The 15286-nt window shown below is 48.1% G+C and overlaps 2 protein-coding genes across 2 annotated transcripts; both read left to right on the plus strand.

Moving 5' to 3' along the window:
• The first annotated feature begins 248 nt into the window (after positions 1-248).
• Positions 249-2073, plus strand: LOC119394817 (uncharacterized). Its single transcript, XM_037662122.2, has 2 exons — positions 249-643; positions 1261-2073. Exons 1-2 carry the CDS (start codon positions 507-509, stop codon positions 1931-1933), a joined length of 810 nt encoding a protein of 269 aa, XP_037518050.1. The 5' UTR covers positions 249-506; the 3' UTR covers positions 1934-2073.
• Positions 2074-3212: 1139 nt separating this feature from the next.
• LOC119394818 (uncharacterized) lies at positions 3213-14875 on the plus strand. The gene is made up of 2 exons (XM_037662123.1): positions 3213-3677; positions 12941-14875. The coding sequence occupies exons 1-2, from the start codon at positions 3213-3215 to the stop codon at positions 14873-14875; spliced, it is 2400 nt and encodes a 799-aa protein (XP_037518051.1).
• The last annotated feature ends 411 nt before the right edge of the window (positions 14876-15286 follow it).

The following is a 15286-nucleotide window of genomic DNA, read 5'->3' on the forward strand; positions in this document are numbered from 1 at the left end:
AGTCCACAGAATGCTCGGCGTCGTGAACTATTTCGGAAAATACCTGCCGAACCTGGCCGAAAAAACAAAGCTTCTGCGCAGTCTAATCAGGAAAGACACGGTGTTTGAATGGACTGAAAACCACGCTAGCGAGTGGAAAGCGATATGTCACATGCTCAGTCAGGCGCCAGTTCTCGCTATCTTTGACCCAGCGAGGGCAACGAAAATAACAGCTGATGCATCAAAGAGTGGAATGGGGGCAGCTCTTCTGCAGCAGTATGGTGATAACTGGCGACCGATAGCCTACGCTTCACGTGTTATGACGCATGCCGAACAAATGTATTCACAAATAGAAAAAGAAACCATGGGCATCACCTTTGCATGCGAAAAATTTCGTCACTTTGTGTATGGCCGCAAAATTATCATTGAGACAGATCACCGGCCTCTTATAGCCATCGCATCCAAGGGTATCGGAGATATGCCACCGCGACTTCAACGCTTCTTCCTTCGTTTGCTGACATACGATTATGAACTCCGATTCATTCCAGGGAAGCAGCTGGTCCTTGCCGACATGCTGTCCAGATCGTCACGACCAAGCAACGAGGAATACGCAGGCTCGACAGAAGACGTCGAAGTCCACGCAGTCGCTGTTATATTGGATTTGGTGAGCGCTAAAACCCTGAACCGCTTAGTGGTAGAGACTGCAAAAGATCCGGAACTGCAAGCAGTTAGTCGTTACGTCGAAGGACAAGGAGGCGACAGCCTGGAAGGCCCAATGAAACCGTTCGCTTCAGAATTGTCGAAAGTGCAGGGAGTGCTACTGAAGGGATGTAAAGTAGTAATCCCGAGATCCATGCGGCCGGAAATGCTTAAACGCATTCACGAAGGGCATTTAGGCCTGAATAAAAGTAAAGCAAGGGCGCGCAGCTTAGTGTTTTGGCTCGGACTGAGTAATGACATTGACAATATGTTACGAAGCTGCAGCGCATGCCGGAAGCACGCGTACGCGCAACCGAGCGAACCGATCATTTCGAGACCAACGCCGCCTCACGCGTGGTACCGGGTGGGCGTGGACCTTTTCCAGTACGGGGGAAATTCTTATTTGTGCGTCTTTGATGCCCTGACGAATTTCCCAGAAGTGGAACAGTTGAGTGACACTACGGCAAGGACCGTGATTTCCAAACTGAGTGCTATTTTCTCAAGATATGGGATACCTGTAGAGGTGTGCACTGACAATGGGCCCCAGTTTTCTTCTCATGAATTCTTTCTTTTCGCATCCAGGTACGATTTCAACCATGTAACATCGAGTCCCGGATTTCCCCGCTCCAATGGACTTGCCGAGAAAGGGGTGCAAATTGTAAAAAGAATTGTGAAGAAGACGTCGGAAACCCGAGACGACCTCTGGCTGGGTCTTCTGGCCTATCGCACTGCTCCTCTTGAAGATGGTCGGTCTCCAGGAGAACTCCTACAGGGAAGAAGACTTCGCACTCCCCTACCAGACTTCACGCAAGAACCCTGCTCCCCAGTATTCAAGCGAAACCCACCCGACGCGCGGAGGAGAACTTTGCCGCCGCTAAGGAAGGGAGATGTCGTCCGGATTAAAGGCAAACAGTGGATTCGACGAGCCCAGGTCGTTGGCAAGCTAGCACCGCGGTCTTACCAGGTAGTCACAGAAGACAACCAGCTGCTGCGGCGCAATAGGCAGCATCTGCTCAGGACGCGTGAACCTTTCCTGCTTGGCACAACTGAAAGCAGTGACTCGGACAACGAGGACGCAGCCGAGAGAAACGAGCTTTCGCCACCGTGCTCAGCCGGTCCGGCTTGTACACTGCCAGCGGGGACAGTCGGCACGTCCAGCACGACAACAGCAGCGCCGGCTCCTAGGCGATCAGCACGTCCAACACGTCAGCCGCGTCGGCTGTACTACGATGCTAATTTTCAGCAAGTGTGTTAAGTTTCTATGCAGGATAACTTCCCATAAAGAAAGGAAGGTGTATCGAGCGTGTCATGTGCACCTGCAACTGCGCATGCGTATCAACCATGGTGTCCCTTTATATGCGCGAGCCTTACCTGAATAAACGTCTTTCGTTTGGTCTCATTCGCACCTGATACAGTCAAACCCTTTCCTTCAGACACGTGTGGCACATACCCATTTACCACGGGCCGCGGTGTACGGGTATATGCCACAGGTGATTGACAGGTTATGCGTACCCGGGAACGGCGAGAACAGACATTGCTAATTTAAATCATAGAGCGTCAAGAAAAACCGACATCGGCAGCGTTGACCCGACGAATGGAAAGAATAAGTATTAGGATCCCAGCAGGAATCGAACCCAAGCATTCTGCGCGGAAGTCAGGAATTCTACCACAGAGCCACGCCAGGTCTGTAAACTGGTTTGGAAAAACAGCCTATGCAGGCGTAATGTTGGTGCAACGTCACTTGTGTTTGTGGTGCCGGCTATCTAATTTTACAAGAAAGCAATAAACACTACATATGTACTCCTACGATACAGACGTCATATCAGATTAACGTCTGCGGTTCCAGTGGTGGCTCCGCTTTTATAGCAGTCAATTAAGCATTACATTTGTATTCCTATGATGCAGCAAGCTATATTGAAGCACTTCTCGACCCCGGATAAATACATGAACGAAAGTTACGTGTGATAATTGCACCATAAAGTGCACTTAGTTTCGATAATACTGACATATGTACTCTAACGTGAGGGCTGACGTTACGTCGCACCATCAGTTACCCTTTAAACGCCATTGTTGTCAACGTGCCTGGAAAGCCCACGATGTGCACATAGATACTACATTTATAAAAACACGTCGATCCGCCTCGCAACGCTTGGCTCAAAGCCATAAAGCACAGCATAGAAGTACTCGCTGACTGCTTCGCATGAAACCGATTCCCACAACACGTGGGATCTGCCGAATTTTTTCTGTTTTTTACCGTAGTGCTGAAGCCAACAAGCGACCGCAATAAAGTTTTTATAAGCTCGTTCATTCCTCGCGCGCGCAGCACGCCACGCCTCTTTTTTTTCTGTTTTTCAACCAGCGGCCGTACCTAGTACCACCGCTATTATCATCATCATCATCATCATCATCACAATCGTCATCGCGAGAGCACGCGTTTGATCTCGAGACATCTCCACGCGCTGCGGGGTTCGTCGAAGCCGAACGCGTTCACCGGAATTCCAGTGTCGTTGTAGGACAGGTCTCCCTACGGTACGATGGAAGAAAACACGGCTGATCGGGAAGCGTCAACAGCGGACATTGACGCGTCCCGTACTGGGGAAGCTTCTGACGTCGAGGGATCGGTGCGGAAAAAGGGAAAGCATCGCCGCCGTTCGAAGAAGTCTAGCAAGGACGCGGCAGCGAAGACGGACGAAGCGAAGCAAGCCGGAGAGAACCAGGGCCGATCATCACAGGAACCAGGGCCCAGCGACAGGAGTTCGAGCAGCAAGAACGAAACCACGGAGAAGAGTTCTGGCTCACGGAGGCGAAAGAAACGTTCGCGAGGCAACTCCGTGTCGGAGCAGCCGCCTCCTGCTGCCGCGGAGGAAGCTCAAGATCGGAAAGACGGGGACATCGCGGCTAATGTGCCGTCTTCGACGCCTAGCGTCGCAAAGGTCGAGGCTCCGCCAGCGGGACCAGAGGAGACCGCGCCACGGCAATATGCTGCCGAAAGCCCGGAGGTGAGGCGCTACCGTTTATGACGTGTAACAATGTTCGAAGTGTCCCTTTGCATAAAAGGAGGTGGGAGGCCCTCAACTTTGGCGTGTGTGTGTGTGTGTGTGTGTGTGTGTGTGTGTGTGTGTGTGTGTGTGTGTGTGTGTGTGTGTGTGTGTGTGTGTGTGTGTGTGTGTGTGTGTGTGTGTGTGTGTGTGTGTGTGTGTGTGTGTGTGTGTGTGTGTGTGTGTGTGTGTGTGTTTCTCCCCCTATGTTGAAAAATAACTAAAAGGAAAAAGGGGTTAACCCGAACCAACGGGAGGTATAAAGGGCTCGAGCCAATTTAATATATATGAATAGGGCAATTATTTCGAAACTAATTTTTGAAAAAAAAACAAGTTTGAAGAAAAAAAAACATCAGGGGAAAACCAAATGAGTGCTCTATTACTTGAAGCAATAGGCCGAATTCGTTCTCACTTTGGAAGGATCATGTCAAAATGCATCGGCCGTGTATTTCCCTGGCTAAGTTCAGTGTTTGGTGTTCATGCATGTGTGCGTGCGTGCATGTGTGGGAGTGTATGTGTGTGTGTGTGTGTTTCAAGTGTGGAGTTTTGTATGCATGAAACTAGAGACATGACGGCGAGGAAGGATGCGTCCTAGTGGCCTCGAAGATAAGGTAGGCGTTGATGATGATTATAGCGAGAGAGAGTGAGAGAAAAGGACAGAGCGAGAGAACTACATTTTCTCTGAATTTGACGTGATTTTTTAATGTTCCTAGAGATGATTAGATGACTTACTTTCCAAAACTGTTTGTTTTAAATCAAGGAAGAATCTGCACAAACAGATTGTGCAGGCTGGGCTGCCCTATACCGCGACAACACAGCAGTGTTTAATAACATTTTGGAAATATTACCGTGAAGTTTAAAAACTACAGCCACATTTAACCTGCTCTTCATCTGAGCATTCCATCTACAAACTTCACAGTCCCAGTTTGGCGTTGTAAACACGATGAGAATGAAGAACCTGCTGTGACTCTAGTACCTTAAATTCCCACTAAATTCTCAAAAAGCCACAAGTGCGTTCGAAGCCGTCAGCACGAAGATTAGGCAAATCCGTGTACTACCCATCATTCCCATGGTGGCTGAATGATCGCAGCGCCAGAGTTCCCTCTAGGTAAGTGTAGGAAGCTCTATGGTTCCAACCAGGGATGCTGCGGAAAATCCTGGACAGCCAGTTGGGCAACTGCAAATCTTGGGCAACTGCAAACTTTGACACCGGTTGAACTACTGGTATGGGTTTCAAATGACAATACGCAAGGGATGAATTTTCCCGCAAGCATTGCGAATGCCATGATTCATGTAATGAGGAAAGATGGAGCAGTGATGCTATCGCTATTAGTCGCAGGGGTTTTGCCCACCTTTGTTGGTGTAACTGCGATTATAATCGACAGCATACACGCAGAATTATCATGACTGACTATGATAGTGTGGAATTGCATTTGGTTTTGAATGATGTCGTGATTAATGAATCGCACTGTGTTATGTGTATGGGCACGCATTGAAATAATGTTGTTCGTTCGCGCAAATTGCTCCACATGTGCACCTGTTCGATGGCGTTATGTTAAATCGATAGATATAGCATTGAAAGTGACCCTGACCAGACATTAAATGTGCTAGAACTTTTATGAGAAGGGAACTATTTTGGAATATTGTAAGTACTTGGAGTCGAATGAAATAACGTTGACTCAGGTCCTTCAGCCTGCCAATAGGTGTACCAATACAAATTCAAGATTTCATGGAACTGAGTCCTTACTGTTAGAACCGATATTTTTGCGTAGCTCACGAAGCCTGATGTCCCTCCTGATGCAGCTGTTGCTTCGGCCAGCTCATTTCCTAAAATTTCCATATGTACCCCCGGTACATGAAAGAGTTTTATGGTTTTTGCCTGTCGAAATATGGTTACGGAGAAGCTTGATATTTAAAATTCTCTCGTCGTTATCAGTGAGACTTGGAAGCTTCGTTAGAAGGGATTGACAGTCTGTATAAATGTGAGTTGGCAAGTTAAAGTCGTTTATGGAGACGAAATATAGTGCTTCCTGAAATGTAATTAATTCCGTTGCGTATGCGCCTGAAGCGTTGCGCATCTTAAATTTCCTAACAGTTATCATTGTTTGGTCGTTGGTCATAGCAATATATGGCGCTCACGCCGCACATGACGTGTATGAGCCGTCTGTGTATATTGAATGGCTTTTGTTTTGGAAAGCATCGCTTCTAGCGACGGGGACATTTTAGTGTAACTAAATTTGTATTTTTTACCGGGGTTATGAGCCCACGGACTGCATGGATATAAGATGTCAGCCGGTTTGAACGTCTTCGCATCGTAGTGAGTCATGCTCCTGAGTGTGAATAGGGAAAATTCTGCAGGTAGTCTGTACAACTCCTTTACCACTAGAGTTGTACAGACTATACCTCTAGTGACTTACAAGCGTCACGAAATTCTCGTGACTTACAAGCGCCGCACGCTTGTAAGTCACGAGAATTTGTACTGGTGACGTGCGTGTTGTGTAAAATGACCCTGTGATTGAAATTAGTACGATTCTCAAACACAATAAGCAAATTAAGATTCCAGGCGTATTATTTGACACCACTTTAAATTGTCATTATTTAGCTTCTTTAACTTCCTCACGTGTGTGTGTGCTTCTTCACGTGCCTGGTAAGCCCACGATGTGCACACGACTACTACACTTACAAAAACATGTCCATCCACCTCGCAACGCTTGGCTTAAAGCAAAAAAAAAAAAGAAAAATGCAACATAGACAACTACTCGCTGACTGCTTCGCATGAAACCGATTCCCACAAGGCGTGAGATCTGCCGAATTTTTTTATTTCGCGAGCTTCATCGCAGATAGTAAGAAAAACTCGCACCACCTTCAAATGCGCGCCAGCAGAAACAATGAGCTCTCGCAAGCGCTGCAAGAAGAATGCGACAACTTAAAGGAAATACTGCGCCCGTTTTAAAATGGGCGCTTTGTGCATATCAATTTCATGTGTTTATTTTTTCCAATAAACCTTCAGTTAGGAGTGCTGCGCTGTGTCCTCCCTCTATTTCTTGTCTTCGGTCTTTTATCTGCGCTGTTTCTTCTAGCCGCGAATACGCGCCAACTCACCCAACTTGCCATTTTGGAACGATATGTAGACAAGACGTTTGCATTTACTGTGTTTCAGTAATGTAGTTGAATGATAACGACTCATGTTTGAATCTCGCATCATTTAAAAATGACACCTACTAGTACAATGCGAACTAGCAATGCAACCGGATTTATCAATTATATACGTGGCGTATATTCCATGCTACGCTAGCTTACCTTGAGGAACAGAAAGTCATCGCGCATCTCCAAAAAAAGCCCCCACAATGAGGAAGTCGTCCACGCAGATAAAAAAAATATATAGCATTCAAACGACTGAGGACGTCAACGAACAGCAGTGGACTACTTTTCTTCCAAGTAGAAGAAAAAAAAAAACGATTGTTCAATGAAGTTTTGCATTCATCCATCCAGCTTCGGCAACGGCGTTGCGCCGCACGCTTGTAAGTCTGTCTACATGCGATCATAACCTGCTCGCATATAGTAGCAATAACCGCAAAGACAACCAACCATACAGGTGTGTCATGTGTCGCGTCTTGCATATAAATGGCCAATATGCACTCACAGGTCAAGGCGAGGCGACTATACTGACCACTAAAATGAACGCGCGCAGCCGGCTGGCTGACTGTGCGAGCGGGTTTCCGGATGGATGGATGGATGCTATGAGCGTCCCCTTTAAAACGGGGCGGTGACATGTCTGCCACCAGGCTCGAAGAAAAAAAAAAAAAAAAAAAACTTCCTTGTTTCATGTTGGCCTAATACCTTATCTACATTGATTAAATCTATGTTATTATACCAAAAAATATATATTCACGGTCCATCTCTCTGCCTCTTAAGGCAGAATGACCTTATTTTTCCGCCATTATTTATTTTTGTTCTTTATCTCTACTTTTCTGCCACCAATACTCTAACCGTCTCTTACTTATTTCTATCGCGGACGTGTTCAGCTTTCCATTGTTGTCCCTAAAACCCAAGGCTTCATGTAGACTCGTGCCCACACGTATACCTGGGTGAATATCGCCACATTCAATCAGTACATGTTCCATCGTTTCCTTAGTTCCCCCGCAGCATGTACATTGTTCTTCTTCGTTACTAAATCTCGCTTTATAACTACGCGTTCTAAGGCAGCCCGACCTTGCTTCAAACAGTAAAGCGCTTCCCCTTGAATTATCATAAAACCTTTCCCTCCTTATTTCGTTTTTTCCTTTTCGGTAGTTACTCAGAGCCGGCTTCTTTTCCATCGCTGTCATCCAATAAGTCCTCTCCGCCTCTCTGACCTTCCGCTTAATGCTCCTTGTTGCCATATCGCCCGCACTGCCAGCCGTATATTTACTGGTGAGCCTCCTAGTTCTTTTTCTCCACTGCGTGTCAACGCTTTTTCTATACAAATACCTGAAAACCTTCTCTGCCCATCTACTCTCCTTCATTTTCCTCAGCCTCTCTTCGAATCTCATTTTGCTCTGCGCTTCCCTCACTTCAAAGCCTGTCCATCCCATATCACCCTTTACCGCCTCATTTGTCGTCTTCCCGTGAGCGCCCAACGCGAGGCGGCCCACCGTCCTTTGATTTACATCCATTCCTGATTGCACCTCTGACTTCATGCACACCACTGAGTTCCCAAATGTAAGCCCCGGAACCATCACACCCTTCCACAGCCCTCGAAGCACCTCGTACCTATTGTATCCCCATAAAGCTCTGTGCTTCATAATTGCAGCATTCCTCTTTCCCTTTGCTACCGATGCTTTCTCTTGTACCTCCATATATCTATCCCCTCATTTACCCATACTCCGAGGGTACTTGTACTCGCTTACCCTCGGTATTTTTTGGCCCTGTATTAATACCGTATGGTCTCCGTGATCATTGAATACCATCAATCCACATTTTGTTGCACTAAATCCTAGTCCTAGAGCCTCACACTCCCTTCCGCATATATCTGCCAGTCGCTGTATATCATCTTGACTGTCCGCAAATAAGACAATATCATCAGCATAAAATAGACCTGGAAGCTTCTGCTCAACCATCGCTCCGACCTGTTTGTGTGACAATTAAATCCAATGTTGCTACCTTCTAGCGCTTTTTCCATCCTCGCCATGTACAGCATGAATAACAGCGGGGACAAAGGGCATCCCTGTCTCAGCCCCTTGCTAATTTCAACGCTGTCCTTGCTACTTATTCCTTCCCATTCTATACAAACTGTATTTCCTCGGTATATTTCCCTCAAAAGCTGTACACAGTCGTCACCTATGCCCACTTCCTTCAATATATCCCACAAAATTTCCTGATTAACGTTGTCATACGCCCCGGTGATATCTAGATAAGCTACGTATAAGGGCCTGTTTTCTATTTTAGATATTTCTATACACTGGGTAAGAACAAACAGATTATCGTCTAACCGCCTGTCGATTCGAAATCCATTCTGAAGTTCTCCCAAAATATCATTTTGTTCTACCCACGCTTCTATTTTTAATTTTACTGCCTGCATCGCCAACCTGTATAGCACCGATGTAATTGTTAGCGGTCTATACGAGCGAATGTTATCCTTTTCTCCCTTGCCTTTATAGATTAAGTTCATTCTACTTTTTCTCCAACTGTCTGGTATTTCCCTCTCCTGTAAGCACTTTTCTACGGCTTTCAGCAGTGCTTCCTTAGTGTTATGTCCGAGTTCGTTAATGAGGCTGACGGGAACCCCATCTAAGCCCGGAGTAGTGCGCTTAGGAATTTTTCCTTCGGCCTTCTTCCAATTGAAATTCTCTAGTACTACATCTTCGTCGGTTGCACTCCTTTGCGTACTTTTACTCACCGGGGGAATCCCCTGGGGGACCTTTTTAAACGAATCGGCTGTTATCTTTCGGATGTAACCTAGCGCTTCATATCCTTCCAATTTATTTCCTCCTTCATCTACCATATGTTGTTGCATTGTGACAGACTCCTACCCAGCGCTTTTAGGTGGCTCCAAAATATCCTAGGCGCGGCCTTCTTCTTTTCGCGAATCTCTGTCATCCAGCGTTCACTTTCACCTTTAATTTTTGCCTCGACTAATTTCTGCACAATGGATTTTTGCTCTAAATATATTTCCCATATTTGGTTGACTTCGTCCTGTGGCCGCTTCTCCTTTTTTGCCTGTCTGTGCTCCCGTGATGCCTGACGTCGCATCTCGATCGCTTCCCGGATTTCTTTGTTCCACCAACTTTTTGGCTTTTTCTTTCCTTTCCAACAAATAGTTTTCTTCTCTATTTCCATTTCTTTCGTGATTACATGTAGCAGCTCACTATACTTCCAGTCTTTGCCTGGTAGTTCGTCTGCTTTTTCCTCGACTCTTGCGGCTATATTTGTTATTTGTTTGTCATTTAGATACGAGCTGCCAAACTTTGATTCTATGTTCTTATTTTCAGTTTTATATCCCATTGTAATATTATGCGTTTATGATCACTACCCAAGCTGTTAATGCCTTCTTCGTCTATTCTCATCTCTCTAAGTTTGTCATATATTCCTTCTGTCATGAGACAGTAATCAATGCTCGATTGCCTGTTTCTGACTTCCACGTGATCTGCCCCTCACACTTAGGCCCCACGTTAACTATCTCAAGACTATGTTGCTCGCAGAGATCTAGCAATAACTTGCCATTGGTGTCGGAATATCCGTCAAGGTCATGAATGTGAGCGTTCATGTCCCCTAGAAGGATTATCTCGGCATCATGACCAAATTCTTTAATATCGGTGCTTATGCATTTCACTATCTCCAGATTCTTTTCTCTGCAGTTATTGCCTGTCCACAAGTAAGCTACACCTAGCCACGTTTTCTTTCCACCTACTGTGCCCGAAACCCACATGTGCTCTGAACACGTTTGTTTCACCCTCTCCCATTTTGTTCTGCTATGAATTAGCATTCCAACCCCCCCACCTCTCCTTTCTGATGTGATCCTGTTACATCCTTCCCAAACATAATTTTCAATATGTGGTGGCTCTTCCAAGTCTCTAAGGTGTGTTTCTGTAACCGCATAAACACCTATCTGTTCCTTGTTTAACTGTCCCTCAATCTCTAAACCATTTTGCCTTTTTTCTTGCCACCCTGCATGTTAATGTAACTAATTGCAACACGCGCCTTCTCCCTTCTTTTACCTTTCTCTGTTTTTTCGCTATACTACCTGTCAAAGAGTCCCCCTGGTTGTTTTCCTCATTACAAGCTACATGGGCACCGAAGGGCCCGCGTGCCCCCCAAAAAAGCTACTGCGCGTCCTGCAAGACGCCAACCCACCTCATGGCCAAGCCTCCTATCGAAGTGTATTCCGTCTCTTCGAAAACCACCCCACCTGTGCACCTCTCTGTTTATTTCCACTACCTCGATGCCTTTCTCTCTACTCATCTGCCATATCTCTTTGTTTGCGTCGACAACCGCTCTTTGCAGGTTGCCGTCACGCACCGGTACCTCCGGTATTGTGCATACCACTATCTGCACCTGAGGGGAAATGGCGCGCATGTCATCGACCCCTTTCGCCAATGTGGTCGCTAGTTCGGCTGATTCGTTACTCAAGACGTCGTTTAGACCTCCCGCGATTATCACGAGGTTACGTCCATTAGACTTAGCTGCGAGTTTTGCGTTAGCTTGTCTCATCACTGATCCCAGCCTATGGCCCGGGAACTTTCCTATTAAAACTCGTTTGTCGCCTCTCACCCTTTCCTTGACTGCTTCTGCGCATGTAGCTAAGTTCGAGTCCCCGGCGATATCACGTGATCCGACTTTTCTGGTGGACTCTCCCGCACCTGGCCACTGCACCTGTTACTAGCGCGTGCTACTGCTGTTGTTTGTCCCCTCCCGTTCCCAAGACTACTTCGCGGAAGGTGGGTCCTGTGTCCCTTGCACCTGTCTTTTCCAAACCTGTTTCCCCCTTCGCGCCTACCACTGTGGGGGTCGATGCCCCATTTTTCCCGCTGTCGCCTGCTTCCCTGTTCCCCGTGGCTACATTTGCTGGCATGGCTACATTTGCTGGCATGGCTACCTTTGCCAATCCCTCCTCGGCTGACTTAAGCCTTTCCGCCATAGCCATCGTTTTTTCCCGCTCTGTCGCTACCGCTTTCTCCAGCTCGGAGATTCTCACCTTGAGCTCATTCTGGGCGGCCATCATTATTTCCATCTTCGCCTCTAACTCGCATTGCTTACACTTGGCGTCAGCTCTCTCTGTCGTCTCATCCTCACAAACCTCTATTTTCCGCCCCATTCCGCATCCTGAACACTTTACGGTCTTTTTGACCATGGCTACAGAGCATTCACGCGGCAGATTAGATACACTTAAAGCCAAATGATATCACAAAACTCCGCAAGTATGTTACACTTCAAAGCACCTGTGCACCTTTCAGCCACGTGGTGGCCAAAACAACAAATATTAAAAAAAAAACACCCGAAGCGACTGTCACACCACTTGTACCAACAGCCACAAAGTTGTAAGCTCTATTAAGCTGCAATCTAGTGGCTTAACTAAAGAAACAAGCTCGAATCATGCAAAAAAAAAAAAACACTTATCTGACGCTGTCATTCCGGAGCCCACGAAAAACACGTCCGTCCTCTAGCAGCACCCGTTGTTTAGCGCTGCGGCGGTGGGAGCAAGAACTAGCGCTCTCACCGCATGGCCTCCGAGATTGGCTGGCGGCGCGCGCCGCCGACTAATCTAGGAGGCCATGCTCACCGGCGCAAGAGCGCGTTCGGCAGGCCGCACCTTTTTTTTATTTAGCGGCCATGGTCCATCTCTCCGAATGCCCTTCCTCAGCGTCCGAGGTGAAAATGCAAGGAACGCGCACATCTACTAGCAGAGAAGCGGCCGTGGCTGTAGCACGGCCGCTGCTGTAGACTCGTGCACAACTGCAACGCCACAACCTAATTTGGACCTCTTCATGGCTTAGGGGCCCTTTAAATCACATCTGTCTTTTCAGTACGTGATTCACAAGAACCCGGTTTTAGCTGCATACAAACACTGCATTTTTTATTTCAAGAAAAGCGTGTCAATGGCAACCACTGTGGCGGCCTCGTAAGTATATGGTCGTATGTGATCGCATCGGCAACTCAACTTTATTGCAGATAGACACGCTCCTGTTAGTACGATAGCAGTCATGAGCAGCTGGCATGTGACATGCACCATTTCTTATTTCTCACAGGAAAAAAGACAGCGGTACCAAATCTTCAACGACGTGACCAAGACAGTGGCCCTGATTGCCAGCCTCGCCATTGTAATCATCATTATAATTCTTGGACCGAATGGCACCATTCCCAGCGATCACCCGACGTGCACGACCGAAGGCTGCACCCTCTACGCACAGAGGCTTCTCGCGTCGCTGAACGCATCTGCCGCGGACCCCTGCTACAATTTCAAGGAATTCGTATGTGACGGCTGGAAACGCCGGAACGCCTACAGCGTTCGCCAGAACATGACGGTGACGGCACTCGACGCACTGACCGAGCTGGCTCACAGTGCGCACGTGCCGCTCAAAGGTCAGACGACTGCCCAGAAGGGCCTAGCCTTCTTCCGGAGCTGCGACGCCGTCCTCAAGAAGGACAGGAACGAATTGGCGACGGTGAAGAAGATGCTGGCCGAGGCGAAGATCGAATGGCCTCGACGACCCACGCAGCCGGACGTACTGTACACGCTCTTTTATTCGTCCATTCGACTGCGGTGGAGCCCGATATTCAACATCGAAATAGAAACAACAGACACTTACGCGACCCGGGTGTTCCTGATGCCGCACGAAGATTTCGATCTCGTGGCGCGCAAGTACACCTCCCTGAAGAAAGCTGAAGCCACCGAGAGGCGCGCCTACTTCGATGTCCTCGGCGACGAATTCGGAGCGTCCGCGGCCGACCAGACGGTGGTGAGCTTCAAAGAAGTGGAGAACTCCGGACAGGTCATGCTGGAACCGCTCCTGGACGCTCTGGCGAAGGAGAGGAAGCCGACGGCCATCAGCACCGCGTGGCTCTACCGGCCGGGAGCCGATCCGAGCAAAGCGCGCTGGCAATCGGTACTCGCTTCGTACGGTGTCAAGGGTAACGAGACGGTCATCTACGAGACAGAGACACTGCCGTTCGTCACGGAGTTCTTCAACCTGTGGGCGAGGTACGGCGAGGCCATGATCGAAGTCCTCGTGTCCTGGTGCACCGTGCAGGTGGCCGCGCTGTACGCCAATCAGCGGCTCGTCGCCAACTACTACGGCACGCAAGACGCGGCGATGCTCCGGTACGGCGCCTTCTGCCTCAGCAAGGCCTACCTCATCGCGGGTTTCTCCGTGTTTGCTCCGTACGTCGGCGAAGAAGTGACACAGCCAGATCGCCGCGATGTCGAGGATATCGCGCTTTCGGTGCGTCGAGCATTTCACGCGAGGCTCATGACGTGGGAGCACTACGAGCCGGAAAGGACCGTTGTTGGCGACTGGGATTCAGTGTCGTTTGTCTTCAGGCCTTTCGACGGCGAAGACATGGGCGTTAGCAACGTCACTCGTTCCTACCCGGACATGGGGGAGTCGCTTGCCGAGAACTGGAGAAACGCCGCGGTGCCACTCGAAATCATACGGTCGGACAAGGCGTACGCCGCCCTGAAATCTCTTAAGCTGCACGTTTTGCTCGACTACGACTTCCTACTCTTGCCATTCGCCGCCGCTTTTCCGTACTATCATCCCAACGCCACCAGACCAATGAAGTACGGCGGCGTCGGCAAGGAAGTGGCGTTAGCTTTGAGCGAAGCGTTTTTAGACACCTACGCCCGTTTTGACGACGCGAAAAAGGCTATTGATAGCGCCTCCATCTGTATGACCGGTGCACCGGACTCCCACAGCAACCTGGAAGCGATCGCGCTTCATGCCCTCTTCGACGCCTTCAACAACGCTTCGAGTGATAAAGATGTTCGGCTGCCAGGACTCGAGGATTACACGGCGTCGCAGATTTTTTTTATAGCTTCATGCTACGCGAAGTGCTCGGGAAGTTCTGGAGACACTGACGAAGACTGCAATGTGGCGTTCAGGTACGTCAGTGCTTTCGCTGACGCCTTCAAGTGTCCTCCATTGACTTATATGAACCCCGCCGATCCCTGTCACCTCTTCTGACAACGGCTTCGACGACCTGGTTTGAAAAATTGGTCCTTTACCTTTTTCTGTATTGTCTAAGTTATTTTTGCGTGATCATTAGTGCCCCGTGTTCAAATGGCTAGCACTAAGCGCGAAAATGCTAGCACAAAGGCACGATTGTGCAGAACAGGCGTTTTCATTATATTGGAAACGTTTTTTTGTCGGTCTGTACTAAAGCCTTTTCTGGCTTCCGGTTTTAATAGCTCTCGACAGCTAAAATAACACAGCAGAGCCGTAATGCTGATAACTGCATTGTGTGTACCTAGAGGCTCTTTAAAACGTTTGTTCGATCTGACGTTTACCTTCCTGCATAAATTGGCAATTCCTATGTTGAAGATATGAAAGAAGAGAAAAGCTCTCCAACATGTAGTCGGTGTCTACACGAAGGCA

This window comes from Rhipicephalus sanguineus, chromosome 5 (assembly GCF_013339695.2).
Source record: "Rhipicephalus sanguineus isolate Rsan-2018 chromosome 5, BIME_Rsan_1.4, whole genome shotgun sequence".
Taxonomy (NCBI): Eukaryota; Metazoa; Arthropoda; class Arachnida; order Ixodida; family Ixodidae; genus Rhipicephalus; species Rhipicephalus sanguineus.

Bases quoted from the DNA above. Each gene is read 5' to 3' on its own strand.
- LOC119394817 (XM_037662122.2), top strand. From the start codon at position 507: ATGAACTCCGATTCATTCCAGGGAAGCAGCTGGTCCTTGCCGACATGC. The intron at 644-1,260 runs GTGAGCGCTAAA...TTTCGCATCCAG, and splicing joins TCGCTGTTATATTGGATTTG to GTACGATTTCAACCATGTAA.
- LOC119394818 (XM_037662123.1), top strand. From the start codon at position 3,213: ATGGAAGAAAACACGGCTGATCGGGAAGCGTCAACAGCGGACATTGAC. The intron at 3,678-12,940 runs GTGAGGCGCTAC...TATTTCTCACAG, and splicing joins ATGCTGCCGAAAGCCCGGAG to GAAAAAAGACAGCGGTACCA.